General features: G+C 43.8%; 1 protein-coding gene across 4 annotated transcripts in view; it reads right to left on the bottom strand.

Moving 5' to 3' along the window:
* Positions 1 to 14,615: 14,615 nt before the first annotated feature.
* Positions 14,616 to 20,698, bottom strand: part of AAK1 (AP2 associated kinase 1) — a 363,094-nt gene continuing 357,011 nt past the window's right edge. For all 4 annotated transcript variants that reach the window (XM_086943487.1, XM_086943480.1, XM_086943481.1 and 1 more), the window contains one exon: positions 14,616 to 15,963. In XM_086943487.1, the coding sequence (XP_086799613.1) occupies positions 14,822 to 15,963 (1,142 nt within the window). In that variant the 3' untranslated portion in view covers positions 14,616 to 14,821. The remainder of the gene's footprint in view (positions 15,964 to 20,698) is intronic.

Here is a 20,698-nt window from a genome sequence, read left to right as displayed (position 1 = left end):
AAATAAAATCTACCCCCCCACCCTGCACCAACGCGGAGGCTACGGCCTACCCCTCCCCGACAATGTGCCTGTCGCCCATTAACGAACCCGAAACGCAGTCCAAGATAAGAAAGAGAAGAAAAGAAAATAGAAGAAAAAGAAGAAAAACTGACTCTTATATATAGAGAGTGAGAAAAGGCCACCCTAGTCTACGACTCTCACAAAATACAAATAAAGCGGGAGGAGGAGCACTTCCGAACATTCCCAGCCCCCAACCAAAGGCGCCATCCCCACACAATATAATACAACTCTGAGAGAGGCAATAATACGAAAGCAGTGGGGAAAAGGCATCACAACATGTATAACTGAACAATATTACAGGTCCGAATCCCACCCAATTACCATATTACATACACAGCAATAAATGCGAAAAAACATAGACTCAGGTGGGAATCGGAAGAATGTACCCCCGGACCCTCCATACCGCACGGAACCACTCTCCCAACCACAAAAGAGCAACAGCCTGACCCCGTACTTTTTATCCATAAAGGGGAGAAAACAGCACACACATCGCATTCAACATTTACAGGATGTAGGCAAGCCTGGGTCCCCCCTTGTCGATTGGAGGGCACGAGACGCCACTACCACGAACTATCGAGAACCCCGGTCGCGAAGGCATCCATTATCCCAACCATCAACAACAGAATAGGACCGGCATGTTAAAACGGCAGTGCTAAGTGTGTGCAAAGAGCAACCAGTAGAGACAATTCCAAACTAGTACCCGCCCGCCGGCATACCCTCACAAAAGTGGAAACCGCCTAGCCCTGGCCCGAACGTGGACGAGCTCCCCTCCCCCCCTCACACGCAAAGTCCAACCCATCGGGGACAAAGAGACAAGATGGCCGAAGTGGGGGAGGGGAAGGGACACAGTCACAAAATGAACGTCGTCGGTCTCCAGGAAAGTCACCGAAGTACGTTGAGAGTCTCATCAACCCAGCCAAATAATAAAGGTTCAACCACCGGGAGATGGGAGGCCCCGGGGATAAGGCACGTAGGGAAGGTTCAGGCCGAGCAGTTGCTGAGTCCGACAGCGATAATGCTGAGCGAGGCAGGAAGGGAGGTTCAATGTCGGAGGGAAACAAAGTATCACTAACCAATCTCTCAACTGGTATCGAAGAACAACAGGTAGCGGTGGATACAGTGGCAATATTGTCAGGGATCCCCGGATAGCTTGTATCCCAATCAGCCAGCTGCGGGTGCGATTTCAGGCTCCGCGATGAAAGGACTCTCTGCTCCCACTCCCGGTCAGCCATGAGGGCATCAAGCTTCTCGCCCAGCTCATAATATCCACGTCTCCGCGCCGCTTTTAACTCACCCAGTGCCGCCAAAACATCCCCGTTTGACCACACCGGCTGTGGGTCTTGCAGTTTCAGGGCAGGGAAGGGCGAGCGGGGGCTGGTTTCCTGCCGGGACGTGGAATCATAGTCCCAATGCGGGGGCAAGCCGTCGTCCTCACGGAGCAGGCAGAGAGGCGTCGCCATCTTGTAGGCAAAGGAACAGGGGAGCCAGGAGTGGGGGTCCACGAAGTTGCACCGATCGACAATTTAAGCCCCCATCAACTCCGGGGACACTTCTCGGCTCACTGTTCCACGCGGAGCCAGAGCGACCTCTGTGTATAGTCCGGCTGACAGGAGAGGAGGGATCGCCCACCCTAAAACAGGAGCGACAATGGAGTCGAGGCAGCACGGAACCAACATCCAGTAAGGAGGTCCGCCTCGCCCCCAACCTAGCCACGCACTCGGGCTGTGGAGCGAATGCAATGTGAAATTCCGCCGGGCCGCCGGCCCGCAAATGGGATCTTCAACTGCAGACGACGGTGGCGCTGTCCCCACTTCAGTGGCGTACAAGCAGCCCGGCCGTCACGGTGCTCAGGGGCCGGCGGGACACGAAGGTACAAGCCGGGGTCCAGGTCAGCAAAGTCGATTCCGGGATTACTGCGGTTGCCGGGCAGTCAGAGGCTCCGGAGTAACGCTGGCGAAGTCAGCATACCATAACGTACATCCCGCTGACGAAATGGCCAAGGATAGCAGGCAGGATGAAGGTGCGGGAGACAAGAGCTGGCGGAGCCGAGAGCCTACACGTCCGCTCCGGTCGCCATCTTGGCTCCTCCCCACTCAAGGGGTTCTTATGGACTATGGGGGCGTGCCTATACTCATGTGTACTCATGGGAAATGTAGTTTGTTTTACTGTTATTTATGAAAATATCCATTTTCATTGGCTGCTGTGTTTATTGCAGTAAAGATTGAGAAGCATAATTCTCGCCTCCGTGTCCTTAATAGAATTGAAAATTCTTGGCGCGAATGCTAGCACATTTTTGACTCTCAACCATGTAAATCAAGAAAAGTAAACACACTTTTTCTCTACTTCTGCGGTGGACTGTAATGAAGAAAGCAGTGGCGCCGGCATCCAGAAGCAGTGAGGCAGCTCTACTTCTATTTCAGCAGCAGCACCTGAAGAGAAATAAGGGATGCACATGAAAGAAAACAAATTTGTGCGCTCTCCCCACCACCACACCGTGTGTGGCCAAGGAGAGAGATACCGATTGCCTTATTGCCTGTACAGCTTAGTAGAAAACAAACGCAGTTAAATTACCTTTCTCTCCCTATTGGCCAATGTCTGCGGTTCAGGCACGTAATTGCGGGTGGCATGCAATAAACAGCCATTATTGTATGTTAAAACAAAAATAATTAGGAGGTAAGGAACAGTATAAAAGTAACTGTCAGTTGAACAAACGCTTACTTTTGCAGCAAGTCTTTCAAGTTGCAAGCTGTTTTGGAATAAACACCAGAGTTAAGATTGTTTTTCTTGATAATAAGAGATGCTAAATCATAACGGAAACAGTGGAAGGGTTGGCTACTAAAACACAGGCATCAGATGAGGCATCAGATGGGACATCAGTATGTGACCGGAAGGCTGACAGATATCGTTTAAGAAAAAAAAATTATGCATGTCATGCAGAAATGTCAGCATTATGGGCACATCCTCTCTGCTGCCGCAATGACGAGTCAGTAGAGGCGATCACCATGAACCAAGGTGGTAGGAAAATGCCTCATACACTGAACACACAAGCAAATTCAACTATTGGAAAACAATGTGTCTTGGGAAATGGGTGACATCTTGCCAGTACACTGCATCATCAAAGCTTTTGGTATGATGTATGGCCCCTCAAAGTAGAGAAAACCGGCTAAGCTCAAGAACAGTTTTCTTTGCAATCCTTTCCTTTGTCATTTATTTCATATACATAGTTTTAACTGATTGTTAAAAATAACTGTTCCTGGAGAATTCACACTGTAAATACAATTATTTCAGGGTATAATTAAAATGCTTCAGTCTGTTTTTAGAAACATCACTGTGAGTGATATTTTAGGTGCGTTCATGCAGTTTTAGAGTAGGTACTGTAGATTCATTATTTCTGATTAAACGTTTTGAAAGCGATTTTAGGATCCACCATTTTTTAAGTAGAACTTTGTGGGCGCAAGAGTGCTTGCAAGTCAGTCTATGCCTGCGTGTGCACGCTTGTAAGTCAATCTTTGTCTGTGTGCAGTGAGTGTGAGTATGAGGTATCTGACTGTATCACGACTTTCTGCAGCTCTGGTGACTGCAGTTTCTAAGCAAATATTTTAGCCCCGGCTCTTAATGTTTTACAAATTAAGCACTGACTGAAGGGAAAATGTTATAGCTCAGATAATTCAATTTATCGATTTGTAATGCAGTACGTATCAATTCTGTCAACAGTTGTTGCTAGTAGGCCCCAAACAAGTTTTTCGCGAGAATCCCTTGCTGCATCCGGGTCAAACTACAGGTGTCTCATTCAATATGATAGTTACTGCAAGTAAACACGTATTGGCAGCACACTGGCAAAGCGAAATAATTGGAGTAAACTACTGACATAATCGATAATTAATTTAATTACTTGAGCACTAACATTTTCATTATAGTACCACAGTTTCACTACTGTACCTTAATTCATTTTCAATCCAACACATGCCCAGTTTAGAGATTTGCCACAAGAAAAGGCCTTGAAGTATTAAAAATCATACCCATCTTTTTTGTCTGAAATGGTTTCCCCGGGTCTTTCTGGACTCAGCCCCCATAATACCCAAGTAGTATGACTCAGGGTAGATCGCTGCACTTGGCTGACCAAAAATTGAATAGACTAGAACGCATGTACCATGTTCTGTTTTTAGCATTTTTGTCAGTACGAATCATGCAAAAGTTTGACACTAACTGTTGCTGTGCTCCTGTAGAAGATAAAGGTTGACATATCCAACCTACTTCTATCCACGAGCAACTTTAGCAGTACTTCAGGTAAACCTTTAATTTGTCCATACTGGACACAGTCAGTAAGACCAAAATGCTAACAAATGTTGAAGCAATTTTAAAAATCCTTATCTGCCAGATCCCAAAAGCCCCAACACCTTGCAACACCCTTCCCATTGACAAACAATTATTGAGCATCACTGTTTATTTTCAGATACCACAAATGATTTTAACCACCAGCACAGACAAAACAATCTCAATAAGGTGACTCCAAAGTGAGGGTTTGTGGGTGTCAGGTCAATGTTTAAACGAGTCATTCAAGAAACACCTGTGGTTGACTTCCACATGTTAGGCTTTAGAGAAAAGGAAAATACATTTAGATAAAGTAATTATGAAGAATACATGAACAAAAAGGATGTCGACCACCCATTTGAAGCTTTCCTTTATGTACAACAATTTAAAGTCATTGAAAAGCATGACAGAGTATTAAGGATCCCAGGTTTTATAAACCATCAGGAACTGCCTTAATAGATCAGATCCATATCTTGTCATCTGAAGTATGCTAGGCTGAGTCAGTCCCACCTAGATTGAAAGTGTGGCCTTTGGGTCATACATCTATCTCTACTGCCTTTGCAGATATCCACCAAGCTAGTGTATGGCTCATCAGCATAGATAGTTATTTGCAGCAGTGCACATTTTCCTGCTGTGCTCTCAATGGCAAATTGAAGCATCAAGTGCAGTGACTATTATGTCGTTCTTGTTTAATTTTATGAGAGGAATATGCGTGATCAAAGTTTCATGCATGACTCATTTCAGAGACGTATCCTCCTCGTCTCAAAATTGTGTTCACACCAACCGCACACTTACCGTCTGTAAACATAATTGACAATACAGACTGATAGAAGGAAAAGTTACTTCCCTGCAACAAGGGTTTTTACCACTTGAACCTATTCTAAATTCACATGATTTATATTTTTCCATCGTTTAGATGTTGGAATCAAAGAACATCTGGAGTAAGTTTTTGGGTGCATCTACTATTAGTGTAGAGGTTTCACGATTAGGTCAACTCTAAGTCCACTATGCCCACAAGGTATCCAATATCTTCATTTTCCAATTACCCTGTTGGGCTTTGCGAGAGACATGTGAAATATGTGATTGAATAGCTTTGATTAAATACCAGTGTGTCTAGTGCTCCTCTTCATCATGGGGGGTGGAGCGTTTCTTGTGAATCTTATAGCCAACGACTGTCAAACTACTGCTACAGGTATATAAATGTTTCCTTTTCCAGCATGAACCCATTTTAGATTCCCATGGTATTTATGGATTACAATGCAATGTTGCACCTAGGGAAGTAGGAAAGAAAAGTGATCAGTAGTACAACTACCAGTTGAAATGACCTGCCTCACTGGGGCTTCTTGCAGTTCTTCAATATCCACCAGCTTGAGTTTAGTAAAAGAGTGACCAGATGGCCAGTTAGCTACGTTGCTTTCACCTGATAGACAGATTATCAACAATGGCAAGTGAACCTGCTATTTTCCTACGGCCATAACCTCTAGGTTTATAATGTATGCTAATGAGCTAATAAATAACATAACTGTATGGTTTTGTAAAAGTGTGCCAGGCTTCCCTAATGTCAGTGGCAAATGGGAAAGAGTTGGTGTGTCGTGCTAATGTGTTTAGTCTTGTCTATGTAATCTGTAAGAGATTGTCTGACTTCAAGTAGGTATACCTTATCTTTTTCTGCCCCCAATCACAGTTAAGGGGGGGGGGGGGGGGAGTAATTGAATAATTGCTTAATATAAAACGTGAAGTTTCGTTTGCAATAACATTTGGATGCTTATTCAACAACATAACATTGCAATTTACTTGTAGAAATGTTTATCACATCATTAAATCTTGAATTTTGCAAGGTGATGGCCACTAACAAATAACCTTTAACATTACATTTTGAATAAAAGAGGTATACATCAGCTAAAAAAAGCTGTTGCATTGAGTGACCTAGAACTGTATCTAAATTGGCAATGGTTGCGGCGAGCCAGGGTGACTAAAGGTGTTTAACACAGTTTAACAAGGCATGATTAGCAGGGATTCAAAAAAGAGACAGATGGTCTGTACTTTTCCCATGAGAAGATATTACTGATAAGCGAACTATGATGCATAAAACAAGCAAGTGTCTAATAAATATAGAAATATTGAAAGTCTTTTGAAAAGTGAAAGTCTTTTGAAAAGATGATGAAACTGGTTCCCACTTGATGTTGGTTGATGACACAAGTAAAATTGTTTTCATTTTGAAGCTCAGCATGTCCATGTTGCGGATCTTCAAGACTTCTTTATGAAACCCATGTATTTTTGTAGAAGCTGCAAGTATCCATATTCTAAGATATCGGAAGCCATGTTCAAACACAGAACTCTTGCAGTTGTAATTGTAGGAACTTCTTGTGAAGTGCAGCCAGGATGTGTATTAGAGTTGCCAACCAGGGTCAACATGTCACAACAGTGGTATGAATTTCAGGGCCATTTTAGCCAGTCAGCACTTATTGACCATCTGTGCTGTCCATGGTTTCGATGTATAAATGTGCGAAAAATCCCAGGCTAACAACTGATTGAGAGTCCATGGCTAAGGGGCCTTGGTTGTGGATGCATACATAGACATTTAATTTTTATTTGGTTGAGAAAAAATAGGTTTGAGAATATCCCCAGTGAGACAATATGTGATCCTGCACAAGTTTGTATCTGTGCATGATGCCTCCTGTCTGCAACAATATTTGCCCAGGAAATGACAGTCAACCAGATCCACACATTTACGAGCTGCCTAGACCAAATTATTTGAGACATGTTTGACGGTGGTATGGAGCCCATCCCTCCCGGTGTGCTCAGGTACAGCATTGCTTTGGTGTCGACAGTGAATATCTAAACACTCATACCCTACACAAGTCTCAAAGCCCCCAGTGCCAGCCGTATTGTCTGCAGCTCCATAACACTGTTCTGATGCCAAGTGTCCTTTGGTAGACCACTGACCTCTGTTAATTAAAACCAGTACCCAGTGTGAGCCCCCAGCTTGTCTGGAAAGTGTCCATTTCAGTGCTCACAATGTTTTTTACTGAGTCTACAGGGATGGGAGATGGGTGGGTAAGTAAGCGTGTTTATGGTAAATTCAAGGTTTCATGATATGTAACAAATAGATACAGTTGATGCCCCTCGACAATGCCTCCTTTGTAAATAACTTCTGAAGATTGACTTTGAAGCCCTTTACATAGAACAGTTGTACGAACCGCTTTGTGCTGCCCGATCATTGCTGAAAAGAGGTCCCCTTCACCAGGCCACTCCTCTGTAAACGAGTACACATGTATAACTTGCTATTATAGCGATATACCAGCCTTAATTTATCCACAAAATCCCCTCAGTGCTTCAGATTTCACATGGTCGTACACTTTGCCTAATTTCACTCAGATTATTTTAAATCTATAAATGAACAATTCCCAGACTTCGTCCAAAAACAAGACATTGTACAAACCAGTTAATTTCATCAGCTTACCGCTTTTAATAAACCGTTGACAACTCCACAACTCTCCTTAACATTTTCTCATGGAAAACCAAATCAGCAGCAGTGCACATTTTCCTGCTGTGCTCTCAATGGCTAATCGAAGCATCAAGTGCAGTGACTATGATGTAGTTCTTGTTTAATTTTATGAGAGGAACATGCGTGATCAAAGTTTCATGCATGACTCATTTTAGAGACCTATCCTCCTCGTCTCAAAATTGTGTTCACACCAACCGCACACTTACCGTCTGTAAACATAATTGACAATACAGACTGATAGAAGGAAAAGTTACTTCCCTGCAACAAGGGTTTTTACCACTTGAACCTATTCTAAATTCACATGATTTATATTTTTCCATCATTTAGTTGTTGGAATCAAAGAACATCTTGAGTAAGTTTTTGGGTGCATCTACTATTAGTGTAGAGGTTTCACGATTAGGTCATACCCTACACAAGTCTCAAAGCCCCCAGTGCCAGCCGTATTGTCTGTAGCTCCATAACACTGTTATGATGCCAAGTGTCCCAGTGTGAGCCCCCAGCCTGTCTGGAAAGTGTCCATTTCAGGACTCACAATGTTTTTTTACTGAGTCTACGGGGGTGGGCGATGGGTCGGTAAGTAAGCGAGTTTATGTTAAATTCAAGGTTTCATGATATGTAACAAATAGATACAGTAATCTTCGGAAATGGCTCCACTGTCTGAGGTATGTCCTTACAACATAGACCACAAAGAGGTCATGTCCCATGGCAATCAAAACACAGGGAGAAGCAGTGATTGATTTTATGTGTTATGTACATGCAACTATATGGTCTATAACTTACATTACGGGTTGTTGATAATATTGATTGCTAAGTAATATGTACAGTTATACATAGATTGTAATGGCTAATATATTCGGCGTTGTAATGTGATGACACTCTCTAATAAAAAAAAATATGTTAAAAAAAAAAAAAGAAATGTGGACTTGAGCTGCACGCTCTGTACAAATTCCATGTTATCCACCACTGCAGACATTTTACCAACTTATGTGAAACAAACAAATTATACAAGCCCCACAGTAAGACCGTTGATCAGTGAGCCACACTTGAAGTGTTTGTGCAAAATATCTTAATTACCAACAGTTTCATAACTATGCACCCTGTTAGTAACTAAAATCTTCTGACAAAGGAGAATTATGTTCTAAAATACTAACAGGCTCTCTGTGGTTGGGGTAGCAATAATTGTCATAGTGTTGATGCCCCTCGACAATGTCTCCTTTGTAAATAACTTCTGAAGATTGACTTTGAAGCCCTTTACATAGAACAGTTGTATGAACCGCTTTGTGCTGCCCAGGCATTGCTGAAAAGAGGTCCCCTTCACCAGGCCACTCCTCTGTAAAGGAGAACACATGTATAATTTGATATTCTAGAGACATACCAACCTTCATTCACCCACAAAATCCCCTAGGTGCTTCAGATTTCACATGGTCGTACACTTTGCCTAATTTCACTCAGATTATTTTAAATCTATAAATGAACAATTCCCAGACTTTGTCCAAAAACAAGACTTTGTACAAACCAGTTAATTTCATCAGCTTACCGCTTTTAATAAAACGTTGATAACTTCACAACTCTCCTTAACATTTCCTCATGGGAAACCAAATCAGACAAGACCTAGGACGACAGCCAGCGTGCTTGCAGTCCACTGGCGGAGCCGACCATACATGTCCACAATGGTTTCCAAACTGCCAGTGGAGAGAGGGGGCCATAGTGCGAGGTTCTAGTGGGTCCCAGTCGTCCAGACTTATGATCAGAGGTGGCTTGTACGTATTGATTATCTTCTATTCACCGGAAAATTGCATGGGCGTTCCAGTTAGAAATCATGTCCACAAAATGGCAGTCAAGACCGAGTGATGGTGCTGCAGCACCCAGAGTGTCTTTGCAGTATCGCCCAGCCATATCTAATGGAGTTCCAATTTCTCAGTTTTTAACAGTTGTTCAGATCTACAAGTTCATTATTTTAAGGCTTCTACAGTGTTCGTAAAATTCATTTCACAGACAACGTAACACAGCAGATGGTTTAAACTAGCACAGATGGATCCACAAAATTGCCCTCCAATGAAGATGCAATTCCAAGCCTAACCCCGGAGGGCCAATTTGGGATATCTCTCTGGTAAAAAAAAGGCACAATCGCAAGTAAAACAAACAGAAACTGAAACCAACACCCATGTAAGCACATTCAGACATTCCACATTGCCACCTAATGATTGCGGCCATGTCATGAATTAGTTCCCTCTGAAACACAAAGTTAATTGGTAGATATCCCCTCTCAATAGTGAAATGCTTACGCGGCTCTTGCTTGAGACAAAACATCTCAAAAAATAACTTTGCATGTGTGCAGAAAGCATATTATTATTTCTTCCACTGGCCCCAAGCACAACTTAAGTCTATTTCTGAGTCATGTTATTCTTCCTCAAAATCACAGCAGAATGATCAGCTCATGACCCACTAATTGTCTATGATGTAAAAGCAATGCTAAACTCCCCAAGAACTCGCTGACAATATCCTATAAATAAATACCACCGTATCTTAATCGGTAGTTAAAAAGGATTTAAATGGAAAGAACAACTAGAAAGGGAGACAGTTTTGCACACTTTGAGCCGAGCCAATAAGAAGCACTAATAAGAACTGCACATAAGAAAGGTTCTGTTCAAGGTTAATTTTCCTCTTACAATCGGTTGCTTTAGTTTTTACAAAACACATATAGAGCCCCTTTTTCTGGGATAGGAAGAAAGCGGACTCTTGAATATCTAAACTTGTTAGGGAGCCCGATGCAGAATCACAGAAATAGGGACTGACCAAAACTGTTAAATGGTTTTGGGATGAGCAAAGTGATATTTTAACCACTAGTAGAAGACTGGAATGTATCAGAATGCAAACTTTTATTTGAGGGCCCACAGTCTTATCCAGCGCAGACCGCTTCTGTGGTTTTTTGTAAACAGGCATCTTTTGAATACCGGGGAACACCCACAAACTACATTGCCTTTGGTAAAAGCTCACATCATGGACTGAATCACTTACCCCCTTCTTTAGGGATGCACAAGAAATCTCTAACAAAACTAATGAACAACTCAACCTAAAAAAAACGAAAAAAACCTTGATTTAAGCCCACTTCTTAGAAGATACATAAAAGCATTAGAAAGCAGATCAAGCAGTCTATACAGGCAAAGTAGGCTGTTTTTGCCATTATGTAAATAACACACTTTGTAAGCATAACACTGCATCCCATATAGTTTTTACAATCAAATCGCACTAATTATATGTATTTCCTACAAAGTAATACTGCAAAAAGTTAGGGAAGGTGCTGTAGTTCACTACAACGGAGGGCTCATCAGGCCAGTTTCTTGAATACTGTAGCGACTTACTCCCCGCAACTCAGGATTACTTACACAGACAGTTAAATAAACAAGATTTTGGCCTTAAAATCACTAAAGATTCTGGTGGGAAAAAAAAGACAAAAACAATGCATTTGTTATAACTGTACTTTACAGGCATAAGATGGTCAGTTCGTCTTTATACATTTTCTAGATGTTTTCTCCTTGCTTTTAAAGCGGAGAAGTGATGTAGCAGCCAGACGGCAGTGCTTGGCTCTGTAATGGTGCATGAGCAAAAACTAGAGGTACATGGTACTAGAATAGCAAACAAAATACAGAAATTAGTGAAACCAGAGAGTGTCGGGGTTAGGGGGAAAAGTAGGTGCTGGTTTCACATTCTAAAAGGGTGCTAAAGTGCCAAATTCATTAGAAAATGAATAATACAATTAATGTTGATTATGTGAACTGAATTTAATTCAGTTGTGTGAATTGGTTTGAAATAATCTAGTTTGTACCAAAGTGCAGAGAATGACAGAGTAAAAAAAAAAAAAAAAGACACCCACAGACATCAGCCCATGTTCAGAGCTTGTGTGACCAAGGATGAATGATTTTCATGCCTCCCGGGTTTCATGAATTTTATGCTATCAATAGGAGATTCTTTGCACTTGAAAGGATTTGTTGAGATGTCAAGATTTACGTAAAAGCTTTTGGTTCTTTTGCTTGCTTCAAAATCGCATTATTCTCACGTATGGAGTCAAAATGACAAACATGGCCTGGCCCAGAAGGTAAAGGTGGAGGAGCTGCATGCTGCCAAAAATCGAGAATAGCTTGTGGCTTTTCAGCGCTATAAATGAGTTAAAAAGTAATTGACTCCAAGCCAAGCAAATAGTTGCACTATTACGTATTACTGACGAAAACAAAACAGGTTGATACAACCAGAATCAGTTTCAAAAACTTCAAAATCCATATCAATGAAGCCTTGCTCAGGCCACCACTAAGGTTTTAGACCTTTCTCCATGAATTGGGATCACTGTGAATCTTGGCTACTCACAGCTTCAAAGATATGCCCTCCAATCTCCTCTTCCTCATCATAGGTTGTGATTGCAAGCTCATGTTTGAGTTTTAAGCTTTTGGGAGTATTATCGGTCACAGCTGCATTAGAGTAATGGACTAATCCCGATGAGCACCTACCAGGCCACATTGGTATAGGTAGCCACAGACTAAATGATTGATTTTGGTGAAGGACAATGAGGCAAGTATGGTGACGTGCATCTCCACTAGCATGACAGCAAATGCCCTGCTGGATGGTGATAGTCCAGAAAGTAGCCAGATGGCACTTAACACAGTGTACTAACTACAGAGAAATGCACAAAATCCCAAGACATCTTTAGGAGTGAATGTTCTGCTACATAAATAATAAATCAGCATGTTAAAACAGCCTATTATGGAGCATTAGCAGCATTTGATAAAGCACTAACTGCAGATCTGGGTAGACCAGAGCATAGCAGCATTTAGTCTCAGTAGGTTTACCTCTGCCTTTCAACCTTCTGATGCAGAGAACACCAGGACCAGTTACTCTCCTTCACCTCTTAAAAAGCATTGTAAAGGAGCATCAGTGATAACTATGCCCAATAGTATCACATGCTTCAATCGGACACGCACCCATCGGTAGTCTCAGTCCTCGGGTACATGTGCCAGAATTTCATTCTTGTGAGTAAGATATTCAAGGACCTGCTGTCCTTCCAAAGTAGACATAATGAGGACCTGTTTAGTGAAGAACAGGAACACAAATCATCAGCCTCTCATCAATGGAGAGGGCAACATCTCAGCATTTCAAGAGAGAAAAAAATAGACTGATGGCCCCTCCTCCAATTCTTGAGAAGAAAATACAATGAAAAGTGCCCTTTTTTTTAGGATTCTTGGCGTGACATGTGTAACTTAAATGTCAGGCTTTATTTAGTGGAAGGTTAAAGAATGTCAGCTATATGGATATAGCTTTAGAGATAAGCTATACATACTATCGCTATGTCAGTCATTCGTCACTAAAAGGAAAGGCCATTTTAAGCACTGCACGCTTTAGATCTCTTTCCTAAGAAAGTTTACACATTTCCTAAACTCAATTACCTTGGTCCTCAATTCATTAGTTGTATCAGGGTGTCAAGGAAAAAAACTGATCTTTGAACTGAATTTCAAAATTTACCTTGCAAAGGAGAGCAATTACTGAAATCTATTGATACATGTGCAAGAAGTTGTTTATTTTGAGACAATGACTGACTCTCCAGGTAAAGATAAATTTATAAAACTATTAATGGAAAATTGAATAAATAATTTGCTATATGTATATGAAACTATTGGCCTATTCTGCTAATCAGTCTCAGACATACAGTCTAATAACCAGAGCACATCTAGAATCAACTCACTGAGCACAACATGAGAACCAGGGCAATTGTCTTCAAAGATCCAAATGCTACCTCAATGCCCAGTCTCAGAATTAGAAGAGACCAAATGCCCATAGATGTAAGAAAAGCAAGGAGTCCGTTCTGTGAATATCACACCCCATGGATTACTATGAGAATATGAAAACTCAAGCACTCATTGACTTGTCCTCTTGCGAGGTATACACATTCATCTGCCATGCTAGGGTCTTCCAAGATCTCTTGCAGCCATAGTGGGAAACATCTCATTAAGGGGCATGAAGAGGTGAAACCAGGGGAACCATACCTCCTAAAGATCCTTGGAACTGTGTCTGAAGAAATGGAGAGAAAACTGGAGAGAAAAAATATTTGTATGGAATCTTTTATCCAAGGGCAGCCAGAGTGCACCAAAAGCCTCTCACACCAATGTCGGCTCATGAATAAATACCCAGTGACCTTTCCAAGATGGGTACAAGTGCCTGCCACAGAGTCTCCCTATTGCTGTTACATATGCCAGTCTAGTTAATTCTCTACTACTGTGTCACCCACTGAAAGCGTAAAAAGCCAAGAACGCGTCTCAAGGGAATATAAACATTAAAGCAGCTCTGATTGCAATAGGAGTGCACCTTTTCTATTGACTCTGGCCTGAATTCCTCAACAACATGCTCAGTATTTGTTCCTTAAAAGCCCGCACCTCCGGGCTGTTCAAAACATTGTACACTGTAAGATAGTGTTCCCAATATTGCGAAATAACCTGCAAGCAGCAGGCATTGTTACCAAATGAACTGAATACAACAGAACAACGTTAACATCGCCCTTGCATTAGTTGATGTGTCTGCTACTTCACAGATTGGTTAGCATTCTGGGAAAGTATCATCAATATGGGTGCCTGGTAGGGGATAGCCCAGAAGTACTTTTCTTCAGAAATGAAAACGTGGAAAAATATTTCCAACATAGGGTGTAAAACAAGGTCAACAAAAAAGATAAACAGACAGAAGGACAAAACATCAATTGCCAGCGCACAATATCCCACCGAATGGGGAAAATTTAATAATTCTGACCTTGGCTAATTGACCTAAGCACCACAGCAAATATACAGTCCAAGAAAATTGGAAAATTGTATTGCCATAGTGAAAATATCATTTCTCAGGGGTGAAATGTCCAACTAACTAGGACAGAGAGAACAGCTCCATCCCCCATTTACATGCAAGATTATTTTATGGGTTAGCTCTGCTGGTTTTGGAAGGGAAGGGGGCAGAAGCAAATGGGTCAACCCCAGGTAATTCCATAGTCCTGGAAGACAATGATGGGATAGATACAGATCCAGCAATAGCTGGTTTGTTGGAGTGAGAGGTGACCTGGTAGGCTGCCACCGGCTGTGCTGAGAAGTTGTTACCCTCCTCAAGACTGTAATGACGGGAATACTTTGACAAGGACTGTGGCCGAAAAGGTTTCGTGACCACCGAACCAAGAATGATTTCTGGAGTGAGTTCAGGTCCTGCAATCCTATGATTTTGGATGCTACTGGATTCCTTGTGATCACCTTTGACAGGAATGACATCTTGATTCTCCGGCACCCGTATGGAATGTAATTGATGGCTTGGCGGTTGGGCGAATACTGCTGCTGAATACTGAGCTATGTGACCCACAGATGGGGCTCCCACTCCTCGTTCTACACTGCGAAATAGAGGACTGACAACAGGCTGTGCCTCCAGCCCTGATCCTAGATAAGCAGCATGCTCATATGTCTCTGCAGAAACACCTTGTGATGTAGCACCGGGAACAGATGTCTTTTCAAAGGACAGCTTCCTGGTGAACGGTGCCTGGAGGAACACATCCGCTTCCGCAGGCCTCCCAGGGGCAATGTTGCTCTTAGCAAAAAATGGAGCTTTGGTGAAGATATCTGCGTCATCATCCATCACCCGGGAACCTCTGAAAGGTGCTGTGGAGAAGACATCTGGCTCCTTGAACTGATCCCCAGAAGCTTGATGAATTGTTGCAAATGGAGGCCGGCTGGGAGAGGCTTCTGGGTGAGGCCCTTGCAGAGGAAGGTGTGCAGTGTGGCCAGGTTCCTTGGGGAACCCTGCTTGCAACGTCTTGGGTTCCTCCTCTTCCTCAGAGTCCATCAGCAGTGGCCTGGATCCACTGCAATCCAAGGCATCAGGTTCCTGCTCTGCTCCTTCTCCATCACTGCTGTGGAATGAGCTGGACCTGGACGGACTCCCTCTTCTGGGGTACTCCTCAGTCATCTCCATTGCCTCTGAAACATCCTCCCGTAAAGGAAGTACATCTAAAGTTGCAGACCTTTGACGCCGCTCACCACCCATCATGCGATAGAGACTGGAATCCTTTTGATGACCTGAAAGTATCAAAATATAAATTATTACTCCTATTGCTCATTTATGTACTCCGGAATGGGTACACTTTGAGCACAATACATTACACACATCAAGAGATTTCTTCAAGACAAAAGGCGGTATTATTTTTATTAACAGCAATCTTGTTATTTTCAGAAGGAGGCCAAAACTACATACGAAATTGGAGACATTGAGTCACTGCCTTACTCCTTTTTGTTGTATGTTTGCCTAGATTAAAGTATGTAAAATTTAGTTGGACCCAGCTGGTCCTTCCCCACCTGAAGTATAAATCAAATTCACATAATTAATTTAGTTTTCATCTACACCACTGGCCTCCCCAGTTCTATGGCAGTCACCTCTAAACTTATTCTAGTAACTTCTTAAAATGTAATTACAACTTTTTCAATGCTTCACACAATTGTATATATTTCTTTTTTTACAGTGGAAGCACAGGGATGCTCACTGAAGTACATGCATAGGTGATAGACATTTGAAGCAAAGCAGCCAGTGGGCTAGATACTGCACTCTTAACCACATCAGCGCGGCGCAGATTCCTGCGCTGTGCTGAACGTTCTAATGAGCCAACGGGCTCATGACGGAACGGTTCCGTCATGAGCACAGGCCAACCGACGCTCATGACGGAACCGTTCCGTCATGAGCATCGAAGGATTAATGATGATTAACAGTGCAAACTCTGTCTCAGCCAATAGATCTTTCATAGATGCACATGCTTGAATCCTTCCCTGGAATCGGGCTGGAAATTCCCGATATTATAACATAGCAGTCAAGAGTATTAAGAAGTCCACAAGTGTTTGTTAAGTAGGCTGTTGACATCATTCATAACTGCCAAAGACGCTCCTACAGCTCAGATTTCTAACGCATGTTGAGTCTGAGGAACTCCTCAGGCACATCTCTGTTAGATCTCTTTTCTTCATGGGGTTCTATGAGGAAAATATTGTTTGCCTCAATTTAGCAACTGGGACCAGGCTCTACTTTGCTAAACCTCGTAGATAGTTGTGTCAACCAATTTCCTTTTGGCGAGTTGAAACGTTTTGTCTCGCCATGACACACACTCTCAAGAATACTAAGTCTCTGCAAGGCCTGCTGGCAGATCATCCACACATGAACACCTGCTGCCTTTATCCCAAGCATAAGGCACTGAACTGTGACATTTGCAAAACATTTCCATTTATAACCAGGTGTGACAAACTGGAGGTTGGCTATATGTGTTCATGAGCATCAAGAACTTGAAATCTGTTCCCCCTTTCCCAGGGGGTGATCCCTCTTCAAATGTTGAATCTGTGCAAACTACTCCCCTGCTTACTTCCACAAGGCGGGTCCAAAAACATCAGGAAATACTAGAATTTGAGCTTTGTGGCACCCTGCTGCTCCCAGCAGTCCCATGGAAACCTAAGCCCTAGTTTGTTCCCATTCCGTTGTTGCGGGTGGAAAAACATTGTACACTCCGACAGTTACGCATGGCACTTCACCTTTATGTATATTGAGAGCCACCCAGATACTTCAGATGTGACCCTGCTAATTAAAAGGGCCGGGCAAGTGTGTACTGAGCCAGTTCTAATAACCATACTAGTGTGTCCGTGTGCATTATTCCCACGTATGTGGGCCTAGAGCCCACTACTTTACAATGGCGACAATTGGGTTGATTCCCGTGTGTGTGCCATCAACCGTTTGTGCTTCATTGTGGGGGGAGGAGTAGCCCTGGTGCAAGGCACCTCACACCTACTATCAGCAAGGAGATTGCGTCCAAGTACCCACAGCGAAGCAACAAAGAGAAAGCAACACTGATGTCAGACGCACCCCGGGCTCATCGAGGTATGTGGAGGTCCACACAATGAATATGGCACCCTACCCAGGGAGGCGCCCTCAAACTTCATGCTACCTAGCATCTTTATTATGGCGAAGAGTGACTTATGTGATAGCTCCACAGAGAGAGAAATGAAAAAGGACAGCAGGAGCAGAAGCTATCCACCAGGAAGTGTTATGCGGGAAACCAACACTGCGGCGGGGAAACTGTGGAGCAGCATAGTGCTTTTGTTATTGTCCCTGCGAAGAAGTATAGCAACCTAGGCAAAAAACGGCTCACTGTGTAAAGTTGCCGGGAACCATGCAGCAGAAAGAAGACTGCCAAGCAAGATTGGCGGTAGTACTACGGGAGGTAAACTGGTCTTCTTGAAGGAAGTGCAGAGACTATTTAAAGTATGAGAGCGCCACCCACCTGCGGTGGGCTGCCAAATGTTTAGCAGGGAAGCAACTGCGAACCCTGTACAGAGAGAATGCTGCATCCAACAAGAAGCCCAAAGCTGCCCAGCCAAGAGAGCTGTGAAGAGTTGAGTGAAAACCAAGGTAATGAGACCGAAGGCAACCAAGCCCGGAGCAAGCCCCACAAAAGGCACAAGGAGATTGTGCGCTGTATACACACCCCCAGTGGCTGTCTGACACCACTGCAAGTGATGAGAAAGAGGTGAACAGCCACCACCGTAAGAGAAAGCAAAAGCCAAGAGATGGCATCCCTGCTAGTAACTGCACATGCCGAATAAGAACTACGAGAGGCTACGAAGTCCCTCCAGTCATCCTTACTCCAAGGAAGACATTGCCACCGGCCTCCCAAGTTGTTAGATGGTAAGATTGTTATCATTACCAGTTGCATCACCAGAACCAGCAAAGGAGCCTCACACCACCAGAGTGGAGCTGTATGCCTGCAAAACAATCAGAGGTTAACCAGGCATCCCTGGCACCGTAGGAGGCTGGCCACCCAGAAATCTTCTGTGAGCCCACGTGAACCTGAGACCTGTCGAAGGGAGCATACTCGACCATTGGACCTTCCACCCTTGGGGTTGCATGAGGCTAGGCCGTGGCCCGGTTGAGAGTACTCGAGGGACGCCCTTGCATGGCATAAGGGAGACACAACACAGCCCATTCAGTCCTGTGGCAATCCAGGAGCAAGGGTTTCGAGGGAATTCGGATGTGGGAGGAAATCCCAGCAAGAGAGGCGTCTGCAGCAACTCCACGACAGGCACCGGGAAGCACTGAGGCCGCAGACGGAGACTGGTCACCCAAAGACTGTCTGATGAAGACCCATGCACTGGAGTACTGCCGGTAAGAGAACACAAACCCTGGGACAACCCACCCTTTGTGGCTGCAAGAGCGACTTGGATTTGGTCCTGTTGGCGTTCCTCAGTGAAGCACTTGCGTGGTCTACCAGAAGCCCCCACGCAGGTCCCTGGCAGCCCGGCAGAAAGGGCCTCAAGAAAATTTAGAGTGGAGTCCTGGCACGAGTGGGAAGTCTGAAGCTGCTCTACCAGCTGACAATCGGAAGCATAATGGTCTTCAAGGAAGACTCCCATCCACCAATGTCGTCTTCAGTCTCTGCAGGTTTGCTGTCCATGGGGTTTGAGCGCCTACAAAGAGATCTCTTTTGTGGGTACCACTATTCCGGATGCACCCCACATTGAACTATGTAAATAGTGTCAGACACAATGAGACCAGGCTGGTCCGAACGACATCGCCGAGGTAGACTAAAGCCTCATGGACAATAGGTCAAGAGATCCAGTACTGACTGGCAGATGGCCTGAAGAAACCCAGTGGTGCTGTGTTTTGATTGTTTGTTCTTTCCCACAGGTTGGACTTGTTCCTATCTTTTTCAACAAAGATTGGGGGGATGTAGTGTTCCGCTGGACACGTTCTCGAGTTCCAGGAGTGTGCTGTACATACACTCTACACCCACCCATCACAGGCCTCACCGGTCAGGTGACCCTGCTAATAAAAGGGTCTGGGAGTACATGTCCTGGGCCAGTTCCAGTAACCATACTATTTATTGTGCCCGTATGCATTATTCACAAGTACATGCACCTAGAGCCCACTACTTTACACCCTGGATATACATGCACTACATCCTCTGGCCAGGCGCAGCCAGAGGCTATAAATAAAAGGGTCATAGACTGCACGAGGTCTTCGCCCATACTATAGTGGTGGTGTATTTGTTGTATTTTATTGAGTTTATAGAGGCCAAGGTGACCTGCTTTGTAAATGCACCCTTGCTCAGAGATATTTGAAGCAGCTAGGCCTGAAAAAAATAAATAAATGAAAAGGACCCTAGTGACAGCACCTAAATACCCATGGTGGCTTTAGGAATGCGAGGCACATAGAAGTGACACTAGTAGATCGCCATGGCAGATGACAATGCAGTGTCTGGCCAGGGGCCCAACCCACAGATTATGCAGGTGTCATACAGCCCTTCAGTTAAATTACTTATCCTGCCACAGTGGCACCCCGGTGGAAGATGTGGGTTGGGAAACTGAACAACTATTTGATAGCCACCTGAGAAACTGACAATGTAGTCCAGCAATCACTTTTACACCACTCTGCGGGGGAAGAGATTTAAAATGTATTTGAACACGTCCCCAACATGGGTGCGGCAGATGACTATGACTCAGCAGTAAGAGCCCTCAATGCTCATTTGGATCCGCAGCTGAACCCTGATTTTGGGAGATTCAAGCTTTGCCAGGCCTGCCAGCGTGAGGGTGAATCGATCATACAAGGCTGCCATAAAACACTTTAGGCCTCAAACTGCAATAACTGAACATTAGTCTAGGTGACATCCTCATCCACAGAGATGGATATGGCAATCACACAAACACCAAGTAAACCACCCAATACGACGTTAGAGCGTGTAGGCTCCAAATCCACAAGGGTGCCCAGGCCCAAGAACACGACTCC

The sequence above is a fragment of the Lissotriton vulgaris genome, chromosome 11 (assembly GCF_964263255.1).
Source record: "Lissotriton vulgaris chromosome 11, aLisVul1.2, whole genome shotgun sequence".
NCBI classification, from domain to species: domain Eukaryota; kingdom Metazoa; phylum Chordata; class Amphibia; order Caudata; family Salamandridae; genus Lissotriton; species Lissotriton vulgaris.
This window is presented reverse-complemented; position numbering and strand designations above follow the sequence as displayed.